General features: G+C 39.4%; 1 protein-coding gene across 4 annotated transcripts; it reads left to right on the forward strand.

Annotated features, from left to right (window-relative positions):
• The first annotated feature begins 1,296 nt into the window (after nucleotides 1-1,296).
• On the forward strand, nucleotides 1,297-20,384 carry aox6 (aldehyde oxidase 6). 4 transcript variants are annotated; one of them, XM_088074775.1, is made up of 35 exons: nucleotides 1,298-1,440; nucleotides 2,557-2,614; nucleotides 2,719-2,815; nucleotides 4,732-4,840; nucleotides 4,981-5,107; nucleotides 5,889-5,950; nucleotides 6,778-6,855; nucleotides 8,475-8,555; nucleotides 8,837-8,981; nucleotides 9,227-9,319; nucleotides 9,549-9,700; nucleotides 9,866-9,959; nucleotides 10,091-10,200; nucleotides 10,774-10,958; nucleotides 11,529-11,691; nucleotides 11,824-11,901; nucleotides 12,063-12,232; nucleotides 12,314-12,437; nucleotides 12,645-12,767; nucleotides 13,172-13,268; nucleotides 13,734-13,858; nucleotides 14,532-14,665; nucleotides 14,847-14,934; nucleotides 15,493-15,579; nucleotides 15,661-15,852; nucleotides 15,944-16,171; nucleotides 16,752-16,847; nucleotides 16,966-17,094; nucleotides 17,658-17,732; nucleotides 17,840-17,892; nucleotides 18,076-18,190; nucleotides 18,279-18,344; nucleotides 18,787-18,975; nucleotides 19,139-19,306; nucleotides 19,914-20,384. In XM_088074775.1, exons 1-35 carry the CDS (start codon nucleotides 1,333-1,335, stop codon nucleotides 19,962-19,964), a joined length of 4,050 nt encoding a protein of 1,349 aa, XP_087930901.1. In that variant the 5' UTR covers nucleotides 1,298-1,332; the 3' UTR covers nucleotides 19,965-20,384. The 4 variants fall into 4 exon arrangements, 3 of the variants coding, with proteins under 3 accessions (XP_087930901.1, XP_087930900.1, XP_087930902.1); XM_088074774.1 differs by having other exon boundaries at nucleotides 1,299-1,440; nucleotides 12,311-12,437; XR_015775928.1 differs by lacking the exons at nucleotides 19,139-19,306; nucleotides 19,914-20,384 and having other exon boundaries at nucleotides 1,297-1,440; nucleotides 12,311-12,437; nucleotides 18,078-18,190; nucleotides 18,787-18,860.
• The last annotated feature ends 151 nt before the right edge of the window (nucleotides 20,385-20,535 follow it).

Genomic DNA, 20,535 nt, shown 5'->3' on the forward strand with positions numbered 1-20,535 from the left:
AAGAAAAATCACTGGAAAAGTCTCCAAAAAGCTTCAACTGGATGAAAAATCCCCAGAGCCAGCTGCATCATTGTTATTTGTTCTTTTAAATGTGATTTCTCTGAGACACAATCATCAGTTGTTGTCGTCTTAACGACACTCTCAGAAAAGTCATGTGAATCAAATCTATAGTCAAAGTGACAGTTTGTCATCTGCTGTGCACGGTGGTTACATTTCATAGTTTTCATTCATTTCATTTCACAGTTTGTTTTCCTTTGTATTGTTTTTTTGTTGATTTTCTCGTTCAGTTTCTTCTGTGCTGAAATCCCCCAAATTAGCATGCAAGCATCTAGTACATGCATATTAGTTTTTAATTGTACTTTTTATCTCATATTTTTGTACAGATGAAATTGATTTGTTTTCTTTTTTTCCTTGATGCATTGAACTTGTAATTGTCGACAGTCGCTCTGATGTAAGCAGAGAAATCGAAATAAGAAATAAGTGAAAATGTAAAACTAAATTTAAATTTAAAATCATAAAAGATAAAATAAAATATGTACAGCAAAAACATAAAATAAAATAGCTTCAATTTTAAACATATATGTAAAAAATAAATTAAATTAAAAAAAAAAAATTTAATAAATTCAAAGTTTGATCAATAAACAATTTCCTGTGGAAATTGTGATTCATTATAGTCAATATAAAGTAAAAATAGTATTAAAAATGACAAAAAATGAAAATAAGATGTGTGATTACTATTATTATTTTATTTATCATGTGCGTTAAGCTTATATATATATATATATGTAATGTAAAATTTGCTGGGGGTGGGAACTGTGATTTGTTATAATCGCTCTCATGTAAGTAGAGAATCATAGTAGTAAAATTAAGAAGCATTACATGAGAAATAGGTTAAAATATAAGAGAAAAGAAAATATATGCATTAGTAAAAGTAGAAAATCTGTGCAGTATTTTTAAACAGCACACCTATATGTAAAAAAAATAAAAATGGAAATATGTAAAATATTCCTTATGCAACATTGCATTGTGCATTGTGTACAGCACAATATAAACATAAGTAGAAATTAGAATAATAAATATATAGTCTGCCATAATATATACAGGCCTTATAAAGATCCACTAATGCTTTTTAGTATTTTTAATTACCTATACATTTTTTATACAAAGTAACCATCAGATATGTCTAAAGGTAACCAAATTACCGCTGTAACTCCGCCTTACCTTTAATTTACTTCATTAAATTAATGTACTTCTAAAAAATCCCAAAACTCTGGCGTCAGTAATATGGTCTCGGTTTTATTTTGAAAGTGTTGACAGGCGGAAGTCGCGTCCATGATTCAGACCGACGGTTTTGTGTTTGCAAAGTTGTTTTTGGACGCCGAAAAGATGTCTGCAGAGAAAAAAGGGGATATTCTGTGCTTCTTTATCAACGGGAAAAAGGTACGTTTGTACTGAGCTCAGTCTCAAACATTGCATCGTGTTCGAGCGAGTTTCGGGTGTTTTTTTTTTAGTTTTTGTCTGTTTTCGCTTTCACGCTGACGGCGGTCACAAACAGGGGCGCCCCCAGAAATACTGCGCGTCACACGGGTGGCCGCTGAAAATCTTGGGGTGGCACACCAAAACTTAAACCCATAACTCAGTTTCGGCTGTTCTTTAACCCTTTGAAACCTGGATTGACATCAGTTTTAATGTGCTGCAGTTAGACGCCTCTCAGTTTGGTTTGATTTCTTTCCAAAACATGGAGGAAAATGGAAAAGAAATGACCCACAAATTTCAAGAAGTTAGTAAAAAGTGAAAAGAAAACTATATGAAAATATTTTTTTTAATTGGAAGGGTTTATTAGAACATTTGCACAAAAAATACTTGGTGAAAATGTCCTGAAAAGTAAGTTTTTCACTTTTTTGTGCTTATTTTTAGGTCATTTTCTTGTAACTTTTAACTTGTTTGCTTCCTTCACCCCGTTGTTTTTCTTTCCTTCAAGAAATCAATTTTTAAAAAGTCAAAGCTGTCGTAGAATACAGGTTTTTCTTACATTTTTTTATGAAATTCTTTGTTATTTTTTAATTTATGTCACTAATTAGTGTCTGTACACAGACTGATGCAGGGACAGTAAATATTTTGACTTCCATAACATTAGTACCGGTTCCCATAATCATGGAAAACATAATGAAATAATTTTTCTCAGGTTTCAGAGGATTAATTGCTTGTGAAATGTGTCTGAATGCAGGTAAACTAATGTTGATCCAGGTCTTAATATTAATTTTTTTCCAGCATTTTTTCAGTGTCTTTTCCAGTTACAGTGGATTTTTTTTCTTCATGTTTTCGGGGTTTTTTTGCTATAAAAGTGTCGAAGCTTTAGATGAATGTTGGTACTAAAAACTGCATCATTACCTCAGAATTCAACACACGCAAACATGAAAACCAGAAACGACGCACAGTTTTCAGAAAAGAGTTAACCACTTAAAAACACGCGAAAGCAAATCATTTTCACCTCGTGAGAGTTAAACCCAACGAACGCAGAAAAAAGTCGAAATGTTTGTTTTTCGGTTAAATCAGGTGACAGAGAAGCATGCAGACCCTGAGACCATGCTGCTGCCTTTCCTCCGAGAGAAACGTATCCTTCAGATCGGACGAATCCAGCGTCACGAATCTGCTTTTATGGTCGATTTTTACGTTGCTGTGAGCGCCACCTGCAGGTTTCCTTGACCGTGACTCCAGTGAGGTTAACTGGGACCAAGTCTGGCTGCGGCGGCGGAGGCTGCGGGGCGTGCACCGTCATGGTGTCGCGCTACCAACCCGCCACCAAAACCATCACGTATCCTTTCTGATAAACCACACGACCTTTCTGCTTGACCCTGATTGGCTGAGATTCAGACGAGCTGTGACCTCGTTATTAGTCATTTTTCAAACTTGAGCAAATCAGCAACCAACTTTGCAAGAAAAGTCTCACAAATTTTAAGAAATAAGTAAAAGGTGACAGAAAATTACATGAAAATTAGGTATGTATGTTTCGTGCAGAGCGAAAACATACAAGGCAGAAAAAAGAGCATATGTCAACAACGAAATATTTTACAACGTTCAATTAAATTAGGGGGAATTAATGTATATTTATTCATGTTTTTACTTTTAAAAATCCTTTGGATCAATATGTTTTGTGCTTTTATTTAAAAAATCAGTTGAAAAAAACATCAGATTTTTACAATTGTTTCTTTTAATGAGAAAACTTTAATTAATCGTTGTGGTTTATGACTTACACGAACCTTTCAGCTCAGGTTGTGCAGATTTTCGGGATATGAGGTGAAGATACTCAGAGAAATGACATCACAGTCAGCACAGATATCAATGTCGGTTCTGGTGGACCGTTTCTATTGAGAGGGATCGAGCTGCTGCTAGTTTTTTGGGAGATATTATGGAGACTCAGCTGAAAATACAATAGTACAACCACGAACAGAGTTTGGTAAATTCCAAAATACCAAACACTGTTAACATTTTATTAACCAAAATTAGATTTTCAGAGAACAAGAGGGGGTCTGACTGCGAGCTGGTTATCTGCTGAAGCGGTTCGGACGGCCACAGATACGAGTTAACGGGATTAATCGTTTCCACTCCTGCAGCCAAACCAGAAGGACATCTGTTTGACTCCGTCACTCTGCTGCAGCCGAGGACGAAAACACACACATCCAAATGTCAAACAGATGTTGCACATAAATGAAAACACGCTGCATTAAAGCCGTGCGCTCAAAAACTCCCAGATTATTAATGGGAGAATTCCAAATATGCTCTTTTTCTCGTGTCCCCACTTTTCTTTCAGTTAAGTAAACAAGCGACTTTTCATCTTACTGGCTCCATCAGCAGGAGGAGCAGCATTAGCAGGGTAGTAGTTGCAGTACTAGAAGTAGTAGTAGTAGTAGTAGTAGTACTACTACGACGGCCGGATCAACTCTTAAAGCCCCGTCGTGGTTGCAGTTGTCTCAGTGTAAGTAGCTCGTTAACATACACAAATTAAGTTTTTGGGCCACTTTTGTTTGAGACTTATAGAATAAAATTGTAATATTACGAGAAAAAAAGTTGGAATGTTACAAGATTAAAGTTGTAGTTTTACGACAAGAAAAGTTGTAATTTTACAAGAATGAAATCGATTTGGCAATACGTTTATTTCCGTAAGGTAATATCCCCTTTCTTTGTAAAAATTGTCCCGAACTTGGCGCGTTTGCACCATTAACCCTTTGAAATTTTCTTTTTAGATGCCTTTTAAAAGTGTTTAAAGCTGTGAATCTTGCACCAACTTACGCATGAGGAAAAAGGTAAAGAGAAAATTAGTAAAATAAACAAACAAAAAAAAAGTTCCACAAATTGCAAGAAATTTGTAGATTGAGAAAATAGTTTTTATAAAGATAGGAAAAAATATCTAGGGTTAAAAAGAAAAGATAGGGATAAATTGTTTTTAAAAATAATCAAAAATATGACTTTAAAAATATTTTACAAAATTATTGTCATTTTTTAAGCACTTCTTTGAAGGCGATTTCTGTGTTTCTGTGGTGAAACTACTTTTCCAGTCATGTTATGTGCTTTTTATTCAGTTCCTGCAGATGTTTGGGTCATTTCTTCTTCTGTGGTTGTAGTAGCGGTGCTGTTGGCGTAATGGCAGAGGTCATAACTACACTGAAATGTTCTCCGGTCGGTTTTAAATGTCAGATCCATCAGCACAGCTTCTCTTCACCACACCGTCAGACATTACTCAGCCAACGCCTGCCTCCTGCCCGTCTGCCAGCTTCACGGAGCCGCCATCACCACGGTGGAGGGCATCGGCAGCACCAAGACGCGGATCCACCCCGTGCAGGTGAGTGCGTATTAACGCTCATTTCCCAAAGTTCAAGAAAGAGCTTCAGATGCACAGCGCCAACCAGTCTCTCTGTTTAATGCAAAACATGCATTTAAGCCGTATTCAGGGCCCCTAAAGTGTGGATTCTGTGTTCGTAGGAGCGAATAGCGAAGGCGCACGGCTCCCAGTGCGGCTTCTGCACCCCCGGGATGGTGATGTCCATGTACGCTCTGCTGAGGAACAAGCCGCAGCCCACCATGGAGGACATCACGCAGGCGCTAGCCGGTTTGTGTTTTCTTAAATCTGTTATTTCTAATGTAAAACTTCGGTTAATAGCCGGGCTTTTATTCGCTTAAATCGCTGAACTCAACAGTTTTATATTTGGCGTCTGTGTGAGACGAGATTTGAATTCCTTTTAGACGAAACTGTTGCTCAGCAAACATGGAAATATAATCAGATTATTTATTTAACCCTTTGAAAACAAGGCAAATTGGCTTTATTCATTTATCTGTTGATTAATTCATTCATGCGTTCATTTATTATCCATCACCACTTGTCCTTGTAAGGGTCGGGGGATATTTATTTATTTATTTATTTTCAAAAACATGGGAAAAGGATAACAGGCAACAAAAGAAGATATGATCCAAGTACAGGAAAATTACCTGAAAATTTGCCCAAAAAAACCTTAAGAGAAAAAATGAGGCAAAGCGAGAAATTGTAAAAGTAAATATATAATTACAAAAGCACAAAAGTAATTGTAAATATATAATTTTGCTTTTAAAACCTCTACTTTGCTACCTCTATTGATCTGTTTTTTTGCATCTCACTTTTGTTTACCATATATATACACAGTATATATATGAAGTTTTATGGTATCTACTATAAAGTTTAGAGCTTACAAGACGTAATAAATGTCTCTGGCATCATTCATGTGAATATAAATGTGCACTTTTGGGTGTTTTAAGACACAAAGAACTTGTTGACTTGCATGTTGTACTTATACACAAAGTAAAAGTGAACTGATCTGCACCCTGTCCTCCTCTCGTCATGTGTTGTCACTGTTCAGGTAATCTGTGCCGCTGCACCGGGTATCGACCAATCATTGACGGCTGCAGGACCTTCTGTCAGGTACAAAGCTCAGCTCACCAGTAAAGGTTACATCATCAGCATATATCAGTGACCACAGGAGTTTATGAGCTGCTGCACTTTCATCCTTTAAAGCAGGTCAAGTCAAGTTTGACTTTATTGTCAGAAACATAAAACATACAATCGTTTATTCAAATACGATCAATTGTGTTTGCCCCGGTTATACAAAATGCAGTTTTTTGAGCCTCTTAATCAAAAAAAAGAAGGAAAAAAACAGATTCTTGATCAGGAGGTTTATTATCAGAAGCTGAAATATTCACAGAAGTCTTCTCCCAGAGAAGACTTTAAAAACGCGCCGGGTGATTTAAACCAATACAAATAAATACAGAAGGAAGTTTAATTTTAAAAATCAGTGTTTCTCCGATGTTTGGCTGAAGACAGGCTGCTTAAAAAATATTTAAAAATGGAAATAGTGCAAGGAAATAACTCTTTAAATGAGAAAAATTACAGATTTCTCTGTTTTTCATGTCACAAACATAACATTTGGGATAATAAGTACACATCTTAACAAAACATAATTTTGGTCTAGTTGTTTTTTTTACATTTTAACATAGAAAAGTTACTTATTATATCTTTAATGGTTCCTTTTCAGCCATTCGAGACTGAATTTGTAGTAGCCACTGTGGAAAAACATTTTATCCCCCAAAAAAGACACTATTTTAGTGTTTTAACCTTTGACCTCTGAGCAAGTTGATGCAGTTTCTTTCAAAAACATGGGGAAAAAGGCTTCAGCAGTGCTGAAATATTTTTCTATCCGATAAGCCATAAAAAGAACGTGATAAGTGTTGTGCTGCAATCAATCCCGACAGGAAGCCAACTGCTGCCAGGCCAACGGAAACGGAAACTGTTGCCTCAGCGGAGAGAAAAACACGGATGAACCAGAGCATGTGAGGACAATTAATTTCCTTTTTATGCTTTTTCTTTGCTTGTGTCTTTTCTCATATGTAGGTGTCTTGTGTTTTTGTGTTCTTTTATCTTTTCCTTGAATTTGTCTTTCCATTTATTTCTTCTTCCTAATTTAATTTGTATAGATTTATAGATCACATGTTAATTTTACATTTTCTGATGTACATGTGTTTGGGTTGTCTGTCCGTCCCATTCTCAGTAACCCAACACTTCGAGAACGCCTCGAGGGAATTTCTTCAAATTTGGCACAAACGTCCAGTGTCCATCAGCACTGAACTACTTAGATTTTGGTGGTCGTAGATTAAAGGAAGGAAGCCTTGTATACGGTTTAATAAAAATAAGAAACAGGGAAAGGCCTACAAATATTGATGCTTTTTTATGAATGTATCGGGCTCTGATCCTCTGTCAGCCTGCCCCTCTCTGTCTCCAGGCTTTTTCCTTTGTTTAAAAAGGTCTAGGCTACTTCATTTTTCTTTTGTCACACTACTGTTTATATAAGATAAACCACTGCATGTGAATGCATGAATTAGCCTCACCGAACTCCTCCCGGGCCCCGGTTTTCGCCTCGGCAACCGCCGTAGCTGCACTCCGCTTGGCCTGTGGGTACCTGTCTGCTGCCTCCAGAGTCCCACAGGCCAAGAAGGCCCGACAGGACTCCTTCTTCAGCTCGACGGCGTCCCTCACCGCTGATGTCCACCAACGGGTTCGGGTGCTGCCGCCGCGACAGGCATGGACCACCTTACGGCCACAGCACCGATCGGCCGCCTCAACAACGGAGACGCGGAACACGGCCCACGCGGACTCAGTGTCCCCCGCCTCCCCTGGGACATGGTCGAAGCTCTCCCGGAGGTGGGAGTTGAAGCTCCTTCTGATGGGAGACTCTGCCAGACGTTCCCAGCAGACCCTCACAATGCGTTTGGGTCTGCCAGGTCTGACCGGCGTCCTCCCCCACCATCGGAGCCAACTCACCACCAGGTGGTGATCGTTTGAAAGCTCCGCCCCTCTCTTCACCCGAGTGTCCAAGAGATGCGGCCGCAAGTCCGACAACACGACTACGAAGTCGATCACCGAACTGCGGCCTGGTGTCCTGGTGCTAAGTGCACATAGGGACACCGTTACGCCTGAACAGGGAGTTCGTTATGGACAATCTGTGGCGAACACAGAAGTCCGATAACAAAACACTAGTATTTAGTCTAATTCCCCATTACGCCTGCTATGTTTCATTTTTCTAAATGACTTACTCTGTGATCAACAGTCGACAGACTCACAAAGCTAAAAACACCCTTCGATTACGTCTTTGTTTACAGTAATATTTTTACTGCAAACTTGTGTATTATTGTCCCTTTATTCCTTTCATTTGTGATCCCTCTCAGTCTTTTTATCTCCTTGTTTTTCTCTTCTCCAGTGTCACTTTTTAACCGTGTCTTTCCCCTCTGGGCTTTTCTCTCTGTGCCTTTTGTTGTCATGTAACGTGTCACGCCCTCCTCAGACATTTTGAGGTCGATCCGGGTTCATTCGTCACATTTCTGTAATCCCGCCGTAGTGACTCTCATGTCTCTGCCTGCTCTCCACCTCTTCGTGCCGTCTCACTGTGCTTCAGGGAAAGCCTCAGTTGTTTGACAAGGACGAGTTTCAGCCGCTGGACCCGACACAGGAGCTCATCTTCCCCCCTGAACTGATTGTAAGTCATGAGAAGTTTACACATGTAACAGGAAGTTCATTTATTGTGCGTTCTGGACGCAGTTTTAACTCACATAGGCTGATTTTAGGTCTTGTTTATCAGCTGGTTCTCTGCCAAAACTCTCTTTAAAGTGACGGTATTGACTTTTTTGTTGCTTTGAGTGAAAGAGACGTGTCCTGAAATTTGATCATTCTCCACTCGAGCCCAAAGATAATGAATTCTTGAAGCTAAAAAGTTCTTTTAATCATAACTGCAGTATTAATATGACTCTTTCTCCACAGCTGATGGCAGACACAGCGAACCCGCAGACACTCACCTTTCACGGGGAGAGGATGAGCTGGGTGTCCCCCGCCTCCCTGGAGGAACTGGTCCAGTGCAAGACCAGTAACCCTAAAGCTCCGCTGGTTCTGGGAAACACCACCATAGGTCAGCTGTTAATTCACCCGGTTTCTGATGTTTGACGTTTATCACAAAGATTCAGGCCAGAGTCACTTCATTTCTCAGAGTTGTGTTGGATGCAGGTGATTTAAAGACATTGAAAACTTACAACTCAGCTGCCTCATGATTCTCGAGTCCCTCCAGGATTTTTGCAGGCTGCTCTTATAAAGCAGCAGCCTGCTATGTAAGTGTTGTCCCATTTTAACAGAACTATGGTCTCTGTTTTTCTTAAGGTCCAGATATAAAGTTTAAAAGTGTCGTGCATCCGCTGATTATATCTCCAACCAGAGTTTCGGAGCTGTTTGAGGTCACTCAGACACCGCAGGGTAGGCCAACGCCTCTTTGCAGTTTCCATTTTGATGTGATTTTGTTGCAAAGACACTAACTCTGCCTGCAAGTGCAAAAGATCGTCATTGACGACCTGGGATTTTTTAAACACCTGTGCATTTTCTAATATCTGTGAGGTTCATGAAAGTCACCAGACACAAACAAAAATGAACTAAGTATGTCGCCAAGCGTGCAGCTTTGTTGGTTAACACGCTGGCTCCTCTGCAGGTGTTTGGGTCGGAGCCGGGTGCAGTCTCACTGAGGTGCGGTCTCTTTTGGAGAAGCTGGTTCCTCAGTTTCCGGAGGAGAAGACTGAACTTTTCAGAGCCCTGATCCAACAGCTGGGAAACCTGGGAAGCCAGCAGATCCGTAATGTCGCTGTAGGCGAACTCAGCTCCTCTGAATCAGAGACGTTTGACATAAGATGTCAACTTAATACAATATCAACCCAAAGATTTACAAGAATTTAGAGGAAATTCTGCAAGTGAAATCGTGTAAATTTATAAATCTGATGAGTGTGTTTTATCTTGCTTTTGCATGTTTAGTCTCTTGGAGGCAACATCATGAGTGCATACCCGAACTCAGACCTGAACCCTGTTTTGGCTGCTGGGAACTGCAGAGTGAGCGTCATTTCGAGTGGTAAGCTGATTGGTTATTTTTAGACATGGGTTAGAAACTCTGTGACAGCTTCTGGAAGAACGTAGACTCGTGTCAGACGTGTTTACTCCTCTCCACGCTGATTAACGAGCAGTTCTGTCTGAGTCCAACAGGAGGAAGACGAGAGATTTCCCTGAATCAAGACTTCTTTGTGAGCTTTGGAAAAACCATCCTGAAACCAGAGGAGATTGTTGTTTCTGTCTTCATTCCTTTCTCCAGAAAGGTACAAATACTCTCTCTGAGAGTACTCCCTTTTGACGTTTATTATTAGTGTTTCAAACCCAAATGCTGCTCAACAAATATGAATTCAGTCTGCCAGATGTTGGCGCAATAGTTAAAGAACAAAAATGCAATTTTTGAGAGGCCATTCCCCTCACACCATAAGTCAAATTGATGTGAAATTTGACACTGAAGTCCAGCTCAGTGTCCTCTGCAAAACAGCCTCAAGAAACATTCAATATTTTCATCATTTTGAAGTTTTAAAAAACACTTTTTTGCCCAAACTGTCTCAAACTGTAGGCCTGATCGCAACCAGCTGTGTTTTAAAGATATTTACCACTCAACTTAAAAGCATAAATAGACCCGACTGTGCAACGATTGTTCCAATCACCACCAAATTTGTAGTAAATGTCTCTATAAACTCGAAACACAGTTTCACTAAAATCAACCTTTAGGAGACACTATAAATGCAAAAAACGTTGCGTTTAACGTTTAACACAAAATTCCACGTCAGAACGGTAAAACATTTGCTGTATATCAGTTAAAAACTTGAATTTCTGCATTTTCTGTGCCGCAGGGGGAGTTTGTGCGAGCTTTCCGCCAGGCTGCGAGGAAGGAGAGCTCCTTCTCCACAGTGACGACCGGGATGAGAGTGTTTTTCTCAGAGGGGTCCAGGATGGTTCAGGACGTCAGTATTTATTTTGGAGGAATGGGACCGACCACTGTTAGCGCCGCCAAAACCTGCACAGCTATCGTCACAAGGTCAGAGCCGGATCTCATCAGTGTTTTGTTTTGGATTAAAAGTGGATTAGCAGTACTTTCTGTAGTACTTTCTCTTCTTCCTTTATTCCATCCTTCTTTCATTTTTCATTTCTTGCCATTCATTTCTCCTTTTCTTTTCTGGTATCCAAGCTACTGCTTTAATCCTTTATTCCTTTGCTACGTTATTTTTTGTTTCTGTCCATTTGTATCCACGCCCATCTTTATTTGTTATTTTTGTCATATTTTCTTTCCTTTTCACTCCACCTTCCTTCCCTAAATCCTTCCTGTCTGTCTTTCCTTTCTTTTTATGCCTCCACATGGCGACACATGTGGCCAGAGACATTATGTTTTCGGTTGTCTTTGGGAGTTTTGTCAAAATGTCTTGCTCCTTAACTACCTCTTCTGTTCCTTTTTTTCTTTCTTCCTCTTTCTTTCTTTTCCATTTGCTCTTGTCCTCTTCTGTGTTTGTTCTGTTCAAAAGGGAAACTGAAACCAGAAAGCATCTTGATTTTCAGTAAAGGCAAAATCAAAAGATAACGCAGGCATGAACCCAGAGATTGTTTCCTTCAGACCCTGGGATGATGAGACCCTCAGCCGGGCTTATGACGTCCTCCTGGATGAGTTGGTCCTCCCTCCTTCGGCTCCTGGAGGAAAAGTGGAGTTTCGTCGCTCTTTGACTCTCAGCTTCCTCTTCAAATTTAACCTGGAGGTCCTGCAGAAACTCAGAGAAATGGTAGGACAGGGCCTTGATTAAAAGAAAATAACATTGCATCTTTTAATTTGCCTCAAATGTACATTTTTACGCGACACAGTGCAGAGTAACATGATCGAATCTACAAGATATTCATTTAGTTTCTGTGTTCAGAGCGTGATTACAGACGAGCTTCCTGAGAAGATCCAGCCTTTACCCAGAGAGATCCAGCCCGGCCTGCAGGAGTTCCAGGTCAGAAAATATCAAAGTATTTTCACTTCTTTTCGTTTTTTCCTCAGACTTGTCTTAAAAAAATTACACGGCTTCCTCCGCTCCTCTTATATTTGGAGTCCCACTGGGGTCAATCCCAGGACCATATTTTTTCACCCTATATGCTGCCTCTTTGTCTTCAGCGTGTGTCAAAGGACCAGAGCGACCAGGACCCAGTGGGACGTCCCATCATGCATCGCTCTGCCATCAGCCAGGCCACAGGTGAAGCTGTGTACTGCGACGACATCCCAAAAACAGATGGGGAGCTCTTCCTGACTATGGTCACCAGCTCTCGAGCGCATGCTAAAATCACGTAAGGAGAAAACACGATCTCTGAGCCACTTTGAGTTGGACCGCAGGTTTGGTTTTCGATGTTTCTTTCATCCAACAGCAGGCTGGATGTGAGCGAGGCTCTGCGGCTTCCTGGTGTCGTCGATGTCATCACGGCCAAAGATATTCCCGGGAAGAAAGTTCGGAAAATGTTTGGTTACGATGAGGAGCTGTTGGCCGAGACGGAGGTGGAGTATCAGTGTGTGCACATCCCTTTTTAATTCATGTGTATAATCTGTATGTCAAATGTATTCAATATATCTGAATATTCAACATATCCTGCAGGACTTTCAGTTTCAGGCCGCGGTGAAAGCTTCGTCACCAGTGTGAACCAGCAGCACTAACCTGCCGTGATCATCTTGTTCGTGATCTTCAGTATAATTGTCTCGTTGCAGGTGTCCTGTGTCGGTCAGCGGATATGTGCGGTGGTCGCTGATTCGAGGGCACACGCCAAACGAGGAGCAGCAGCTGTGAAGATCAGCTACGAAGACCTGCCAGACCCGATTTTTACCCAAGAGGTCTGCAGAGTCACACAAATCCAGCACAAGATGCTTTTTTAGTTTAGTTTATTGTTTCACATAATACAAAACACAATATATAAAAGTACGTGTGAGGGTGTAGTAGAAACTTATACTGGCTTATAGAAAAACTACACCAAGAAAACTTATGAATAGTAATATTCAAGCAATCAAAACATCATTTTTCTGTCAATAATCTGATTTTGTGCATAATTTTGTACACATTACCTTCTGTTTGAATACTTGCTCCAGATGTTAAATGTTCCTGAGGTTTGGACCTGCAGAGAGCAGCGCAGCATTATTTTCAACGTAGATTTGCTCTTTAAATATGCTCTTACTTTACACTTTTACAAGTAAAATTTGTGCTAGTTGACTTTTTTTGGTTGTGTTTGTCGCTGTGACAGGAAGCCATTGAGAAGTCGTCTTTCTTTGAGCCTCGGAGGAGGATTGAGAGAGGAGACGTGACCAAAGCCTTTAAAACTGTTGATCAGGTTTATGAAGGTAAAAAAAACCAAAACTTTTATTTTTAATGAATTTCAAACATTTTAAAAATATTTATCTTATTTTATTTTATTTTATTTTATTTTATTTTATTTTATTTTATTTTATTTAATTTATTTATTTTTTATTTATTTATTACAGAAATAGACAGATGACAGTTCACTAAACAATTATGCCAAGTTTCCTTCACCCGTTCACGCCGACCCGCCACAGACATCTTCCACCCTGTGGTGCGAGTAACGAAATAAATAAACAATAATAATAACAAATGAATTTTTATAGAATAATTCACTCAAAGCTCATTCTTGAAGAAGGAATGACTAATATTTATTATTTTTCAGTTTTGCCAGATTTGTGACTTTTTACTGTAACTCATGCCATATATATGTAACACAGAACCAGGCTTCGGATCGGTCCATTTGTCCTAAAACTCGTCACTGTTGTCTTTTGAAACGGTTTCATCAGGAGAATTTCGGATGGGTGGCCAGGAGCATTTCTACATGGAGACTCAGAGCATGCTGGTTGTTCCTGTTGGTGAAGAGACGGAGTTCAAAGCTTACGTCTCCACTCAGTGGCCGACGTTGACTCAGGTACAAAAGATATTTTGATTAATTCTGTAGTTTTAGTTGTTTGTCCTCAGGGCGCACTGCACATACTTAATAAAAATAAAAAAGTTACATCTTAGCCGTTCCTTAATTATCTTTATGCCTGTGCGTCAGTGGCTTTACATTCTCAGGTTTCCCATCTGTCTGTCTCGTTCTCGTAAACACAAACTCTCAGGACCCCCTTCGGGAATTTTCTTCATATTTGGAACAAACGTCCACTTGGACTCAACACTGACCTGATTACATTTTAAAGGTCAAAAGTCAAAGTTCAGGATCACTGTGAGCTCGTCAGTCGCGTTCTCTTAAATGAGATATCTAAAGAGCACATTAAGGGAAACTTCTTCAGATTCTGCACCAACGGCCACTTCAGTTTAACCATGAACTGATTAGAAATCAGTGGTCGAAGGTCACCGTGACCTCACAGAACATGTTTTTGCCATAACTCAAAAATTCCTTTGTTAATTGGACAAAATTGCACAAAAATGCCAAACAGGATAAAATGACAAAGTGATGAATTTTTTTTTCAAAAAGATCAAATTTCATTTTAGTTTGGACTCTTAAAATGTTGAAAGCTTTCAGTTAACATCACTACCACTGCGAAACGAGAAATTACAAGTTTTTGCAGATTGTTGTTTTTCCTTTAATTTGCTGACTGCAGGACGTGATAGCGGAGACGTTGGGGATCCCGTCCAACAGAGTCACCTGTCACGTCAAAAGGATCGGCGGAGCTTTCGGTGGGAAGGTCGTTGCAGCTGCGACTCTGGCCTCCATCACGTCTGTGGCTGCGTGGAAGTAAGTCACAGTCACAACAACTAACAGCATCAGAAATTTCTTCTCAATTTCAAAAAATAATCAGTGAATACAAATGAAAATTCACAGTAAAAATTGAAATGAAAAATGAGAATCAAAGAAAAGCTGGGAAGGTTTTACGTTGTTGTTGTTCCTCAGTATAATCATTTCATTCAATTTTCAGGACCAATCGTGCAGTGCGCTGCATCCTGGAGCGAGGAGAGGACATGCTGATGACCGGAGGCCGTCACCCCGTCCTGGGAAAATACAAAGTACAACAACACACGCTGTCATTTTAATGATCTAAACATCCGTTTGTGCACAGATGGGGGACCAAAAAAATATCTGTGTATATTTAACACAGACTTTAACACATTTGCCCTAAAATTTGAGAGAAAGGAGCGTTTTTTTGTGTTTAAAAAAAGTCTTAGGTCTTTAACCCTTTAAAACCTGGAGACACATTACTGGTCTTGTGCTGCTTTCAGATACTTTTCTCAAGTATTTAAAACTTAAAACCCTAAACAAATTGGTGTGATTTATTTTAAATTAGGGTAAAAAAAAAGGCAGCTTGGTAAGAAATTCAAGAAATCAGTAGATTTAGAATTTAAAAAAAAGCTAGAGAAAAAAGAAACAAACTAAATGTATAATGATCATAATTAGTTATTTAAATTATATTTTACAAATTTGTTGGTAATTTTCTTGCATTTTTACTAATTTCTTGCTTTTTTTTGGGTCATTTCTTCTTTTGTTGATCTATGTTCTTATGTTATGTGACATTTTGTTATTTTTCATCGAAGATGTTAAGAAATCCTGATTTTGGTTTGTTCCAGGTCGGTTTCATGAATGACGGCAGGATCGTGGCGGCAGATATCCATTACTTCGCCAATGCTGGCTACGCTGTCGATGAATCTCTTCAGGTCGGTAAAAGCAGTTCTTTATTATAACATTAATAATATGACAAATTATATCATGTGATCATGATTTTTTTCTTGTTGCAGGTGGTGGAAAAAATTCTGACTCACTTTGACAACGCCTACAACATCCCCAACCTGAGAGGCCATGGTGCCGCCTGCAGGACCAACCTGCCGTCCAACACCGCCTTCAGGGGATTCGGCGTGCCCCAGAGCCTCGTGGTTGTGGAGAATATGGTCAACGATGTGGCCATGGTGCTGGGACGCCCTGCAGACCAGGTCATCTTGAAATTGTCAACATTTTAAAAAAGCAAAACAAAGGAACAAGTATTTTTAGCGGTACGAGTAATTTTCAGATTCTTTCTTTCAGATTCGGGAGATCAACATGTACAAAGGGCCGTCGGTCACCCACTACAAGTTTGAGTTCAGCCCCGAAAACATGCTGCGCTGCTGGGAGGAATGTAAAGCGAAGTCCGACTACAGCGCTCGCCGCAGAGCCGTCGACCAGTTTAACCAGCAGAACCGCTGGAAGAAGAGAGGGCTGTCCATCATTCCCATTAAATATGGGATTGCGTTTGCAGAGAGCTTCCTGAATCAGGTCTGTGAGGCTCAGTTTGGGCCTGCTCAGCTTTTTAGTCATTCTCTTTTGTGGCTGTTACAGTCTTTTTCAACCTCCCACTTACGTAAATCTTAGCTCTCCCCTCTCTCTTCTAAGCCCCTCCCATCAGATGGAGACGCATGCACGATCCCAAAAATAGCGAATTTCCACAGAAACTTGAATTAGCCTTATCTCATATTTCTGATGTCGTTTTTTTACACAATATTTTTTTTATTGAAGTTTCAACTGCACCATAAATATGCACATTAATATACAAATATATATCCCATCACACAGTCACACACTTATAATAATCATAACAATAATTAATCAGATTAAAAAGAATAAATAAATATATAAATAAAATAATAATAATGAAATAAAATATGATTTTTAAAAAATTAATATTTTTTTAAAAATAAAAAATAGAATAGTAAGTAATAAAACAAGCATGAAAGTAATATAATAGAGATTAAAGAAACAAAATAAATAAAATAAAAGGCAAGTTCAGTACTTTCATATTATCTTATAGAAATCTTTTTTTTAAAATTGACTCTGATGATGGTTGTGTGTATAAAAGGCTGCAGCTCTGGTCCACATCTACAAAGACGGCTCTGTCCTGGTCACTCACAGTGGGACGGAGATGGGTCAGGGACTCCACACTAAAATGCAACAGGTACCGTTGTTTTTTTCATTCAGACATTTAGTTTAGTGACATTTCTTGACAGATATCCTGAATAAACTAAAAAGCCGTCTTTAAATGTATGTTGAGTTTGTCTTCTGTTTGCTGTTAGGTGGCGAGTCGGGAGCTCAAGATCCCGTCCTCTAAGATCTACATCAGTGAAACCAGCACCAACACTGTTCCCAACACCTGCCCGTCTGCCGCCTCCTTCGGAACTGACGCCAATGGCATGGCGGTCAAGGTGAAGTCCAGTTCCTGCATTTTCTCTTTTTTTTTAATGCACTAAACTTATATATCATAATTCCCTCTGTTTAACATTTTACATTACATTATAACATATTTGTCCTTTAAACAGCCATATTTTTTTCAAGTTTCTCACCAAATACTACATTTTACAAGATGACATTAAACACATCATGATGTCATTTTTGCATGACTCATTTTTGCCAAAGAGAGCTTGAATGCATCGCAGTGTAACTCAGTGTAACCTCCCTTAGCTGTGGTTAAGGAGCTGTCCACTGCTGAAACGTATAACTGATTATGCAGTTAATAAACTGTTTGATGCAGAAACTGCTAAAGCGATTAAGGAGCTGTCCGGTGCTGAATCTTATCAGACGTCAAAGAGCTGTCCAGTGCTGAAACTCATGAAGCAGTTAATCAAACAACTGTAGTTGAAACTCATGTAGTTGTTAAGGAGCTGTCTGGTGCTGAAACTGAAAAGTGCTCACTAATGTTGTTACTTCATGCTTTACTGAAAAACTAAAAATAATTACTGCAAATAAAATCTTCTCTTTATTTTTCCAGAACGCCTGCGAAACTCTGTACCAGCGACTGGAGCCAATCAGACAGAAGAACCCCAAAGGATCATGGGAGAGTTGGGTACGATTTGATAAGAAATGATAAACAGAATTCTCCGGGACTGCTGTGGAAAATTTCAAACTGTTTGCTTTTATCAGGACAAAAACATTTCTGTAATTTGTACTCAGGTCATGGCAGCTTTTTTTGAGAAAATCAGTATGTCAGCGACTGGATTCCACAGGTACAACAGAATTCACTTTATTTATGGATTTTATTTTATTTAAAATGGACCATGGACAGTTTAAAACACCATAATGTTACCATTTGATGCACCGTACCAGATTATATTTAGAGCTCATTTGAAATGAGGATTTAAAGTTGTTTGTATAACATGCGACACTAAGAGCTCCTCGTGTGTCCCCAGAGGTCCAGACCTGTACATGGACTGGGACAAGATGGAGGGGGAGCCGTACGCCTACTTCACGTTCGGAGCGTGTTGCTGTGAGGTGGAGCTGGACCGCCTCACTGGAGACTACAGGGTCAGAACTGATCCACGTCCTCCACCTCACTGTGACAGAGAAAAAATGTGACGAATTTAAAGAAACTTTGCTGTTTTTTGTCCTGTAGACGGTGAGGACAGACCTTGTGATGGACATCGGGAAAAGTTTGAACCCCTCAGTGGACATCGGCCAGGTGAGTCTCGTCTGTTACAGCAGTGGACGCAGGAAAACAAAAAATCTGATAGCTGATGATTTACGTAAGGAAGAAATATGTAACTGTAAAATGTTTGGAGGGTTTCTAAAATGAACTGTGACTTTTTTGTTGTTGGAGCTGCAAATCTAAAAAAATGTCAAATATGTCTTTCTGTTAAGTTTTAGATTATAGGCAAGCATACGAGTTATAGAAAATATGGACAATAAATTGGGGATTAAACTTGTTTCAGTCACTGAGATTTCTCCAAAAATCACCAATCAATTAGTTTTATATCAGGCTCTGTGTTTATATCAGGCTCTCCATTCTTTAATTACATGATATATTCTGTAAGTCATTCTGTGATTATACCTCCGTCTCCTCTTCCCTCCCTCCCCTCCTTTCCTCCTCCCTTCCCTCCTTTCCTCCTCCCTCCTCCCCTCAGATCGAGGGAGCGTTCATGCAGGGTTTGGGTCTCTACACCATGGAGGAGTTGAAGTTTTCCCCCTCTGGGCTCCTGTACACTCGAGGTCCGTCTCAGTACAAGATCCCTGCGGTCTGCGACGTGCCGCTCTGCTTCAACGTTTATCTGCTGTCGGACTCCGACAACCCGCACGCCATCTACTCATCAAAGGTCAGAGGTCACGATGCACACCTCAAATTTCTAGAATTTAATTTTTTTTTGTTTCTGTCGTTAGTTATTCTTTTGGCGACCGTTTCTCAGACTCTCTTATCTGACTTTTCTTGGATTCCTGCTGCGTTTACGCCAGTCTGAGTGTAATTGTTTGTCTTCGCAGGGTATCGGAGAGCCCGTCCTCTTCCTCGGCAGTTCAGTTTTCTTCGCCATCAAAGACGCCGTGGCTGCAGCTCGCTCTGAGTCCGGTTTATCCGGCCCGTTTTCTCTGGACAGCCCAGCGACACCAGAGCGGGCCTGTCTGGCTTGTTCCTCCCCGTTCACTCGGAAGGTAAAAATGCTGAAATATTGGCGTTATTCTCACACAGCTGCGAACAGTTTGTTCGAGTGTTTGTATTCACTTTTCACTGTGACTCACTCAACATGCATTTTGCTTAAAATCGACATTTTTATACACTAATAGTCTGCATATGTTCAAGTTTTTTTCTCTAAATTCTTCTCCTGTCTAAGTGTAAAAATTGTACAAAATAGCATTTAAACCTTCATATGACACTTTGCACTCCCCGGTGAAAGTAAAGTGACATTTTTTTTGGAGTTTTTGAGCTTTTTAAGGCTGCTTTTAAGTTAAGGAAAGCAGAAACCCACACAGGCATTCAACTTTGAAAAAGAAATTACGAACTGAATGATTAAATCAAGTGTTCAAGAGAAAGAAACAATCCTGTTTGGAATATGTTAAATGTTAAAATGTTAAATATTCATGAAAGGTGAGTATTAATCAGTGTCAGACTTGAAATTTATTATTTTTTATAAGTTTTTTTAATATAAATATTTATTTCAAATTATATATACTGTATATGTATCAATCATATACGACAATCATACATTAAATTTAATAAAAAGAACAAGAAAAAATAATAATAATTATTATTATTTTCCAGATTCCAGCCAGTAAACCCGGATCTTTCACACCGTGGGCCTTAAACATCTAAAACCAAATCTCAACTCTTTTGTTTTTTTCGAATCAAACTAAATCTAAATGTGAGGGTGAGCTACTTGCCACTAACAATAATGATGCTCATTGTTAATTTACCTATATTCTATAAACTTTCTCTTCATGTACATATTTAACAAACAAATGAAACTTTTGACCGAAAAGAAAACTTTGGTATTTTTTTAACCTGGACCTTCTGTGCAGTGTCAATGTTAAACAGCACTCTCACTTCATACTGGACCAAATTCAAACAGTTGTTCCAGTTAGTCATTTAGACACAAAAACATGGCAGCATGTTTGAAAAACACCAAAATTATTCTTGAATTTATATGTTCTGCACTTTCTCTTATCCTGCAGTGTCACTATTTAAATAATAGAAGAATGAATAAATGATCAGTTATTGATTGCATTAAATAAACCCGATGTTTCCCTCGTATTTATTCAATAGCACAAAGAACAAAAGTGACACATTTGAGCCATTATTTTTTGTGGACGGAGACCGATCACGTGTGGACGCACCAACTGTTGAAGACGAGGCCTGCGAGAGCAACAGGACAAACAAGGAGGAA

Source organism: Plectropomus leopardus, chromosome 24 (genome assembly GCF_026936395.1).
Source record: "Plectropomus leopardus strain MGB_pleo_1.0 chromosome 24, ASM2693639v1, whole genome shotgun sequence".
Classification (NCBI taxonomy): Eukaryota; Metazoa; Chordata; class Actinopteri; order Perciformes; family Serranidae; genus Plectropomus; species Plectropomus leopardus.

What these genes read in the sequence shown, in the direction of transcription:
- aox6 (XM_088074774.1), top strand. Translation starts at nt 1,333, where the DNA reads ATGATTCAGACCGACGGTTTTGTGTTTGCAAAGTTGTTTTTGGACGCC. An exon ending in GCCTTTCCTCCGAGAGAAAC is followed by an intron (nt 2,615 to 2,718) that starts GTATCCTTCAGA and finishes CCGTGACTCCAG; the next exon opens with TGAGGTTAACTGGGACCAAG. An exon ending in AGCAGATCCGTAATGTCGCT is followed by an intron (nt 9,701 to 9,865) that starts GTAGGCGAACTC and finishes TTGCATGTTTAG; the next exon opens with TCTCTTGGAGGCAACATCAT.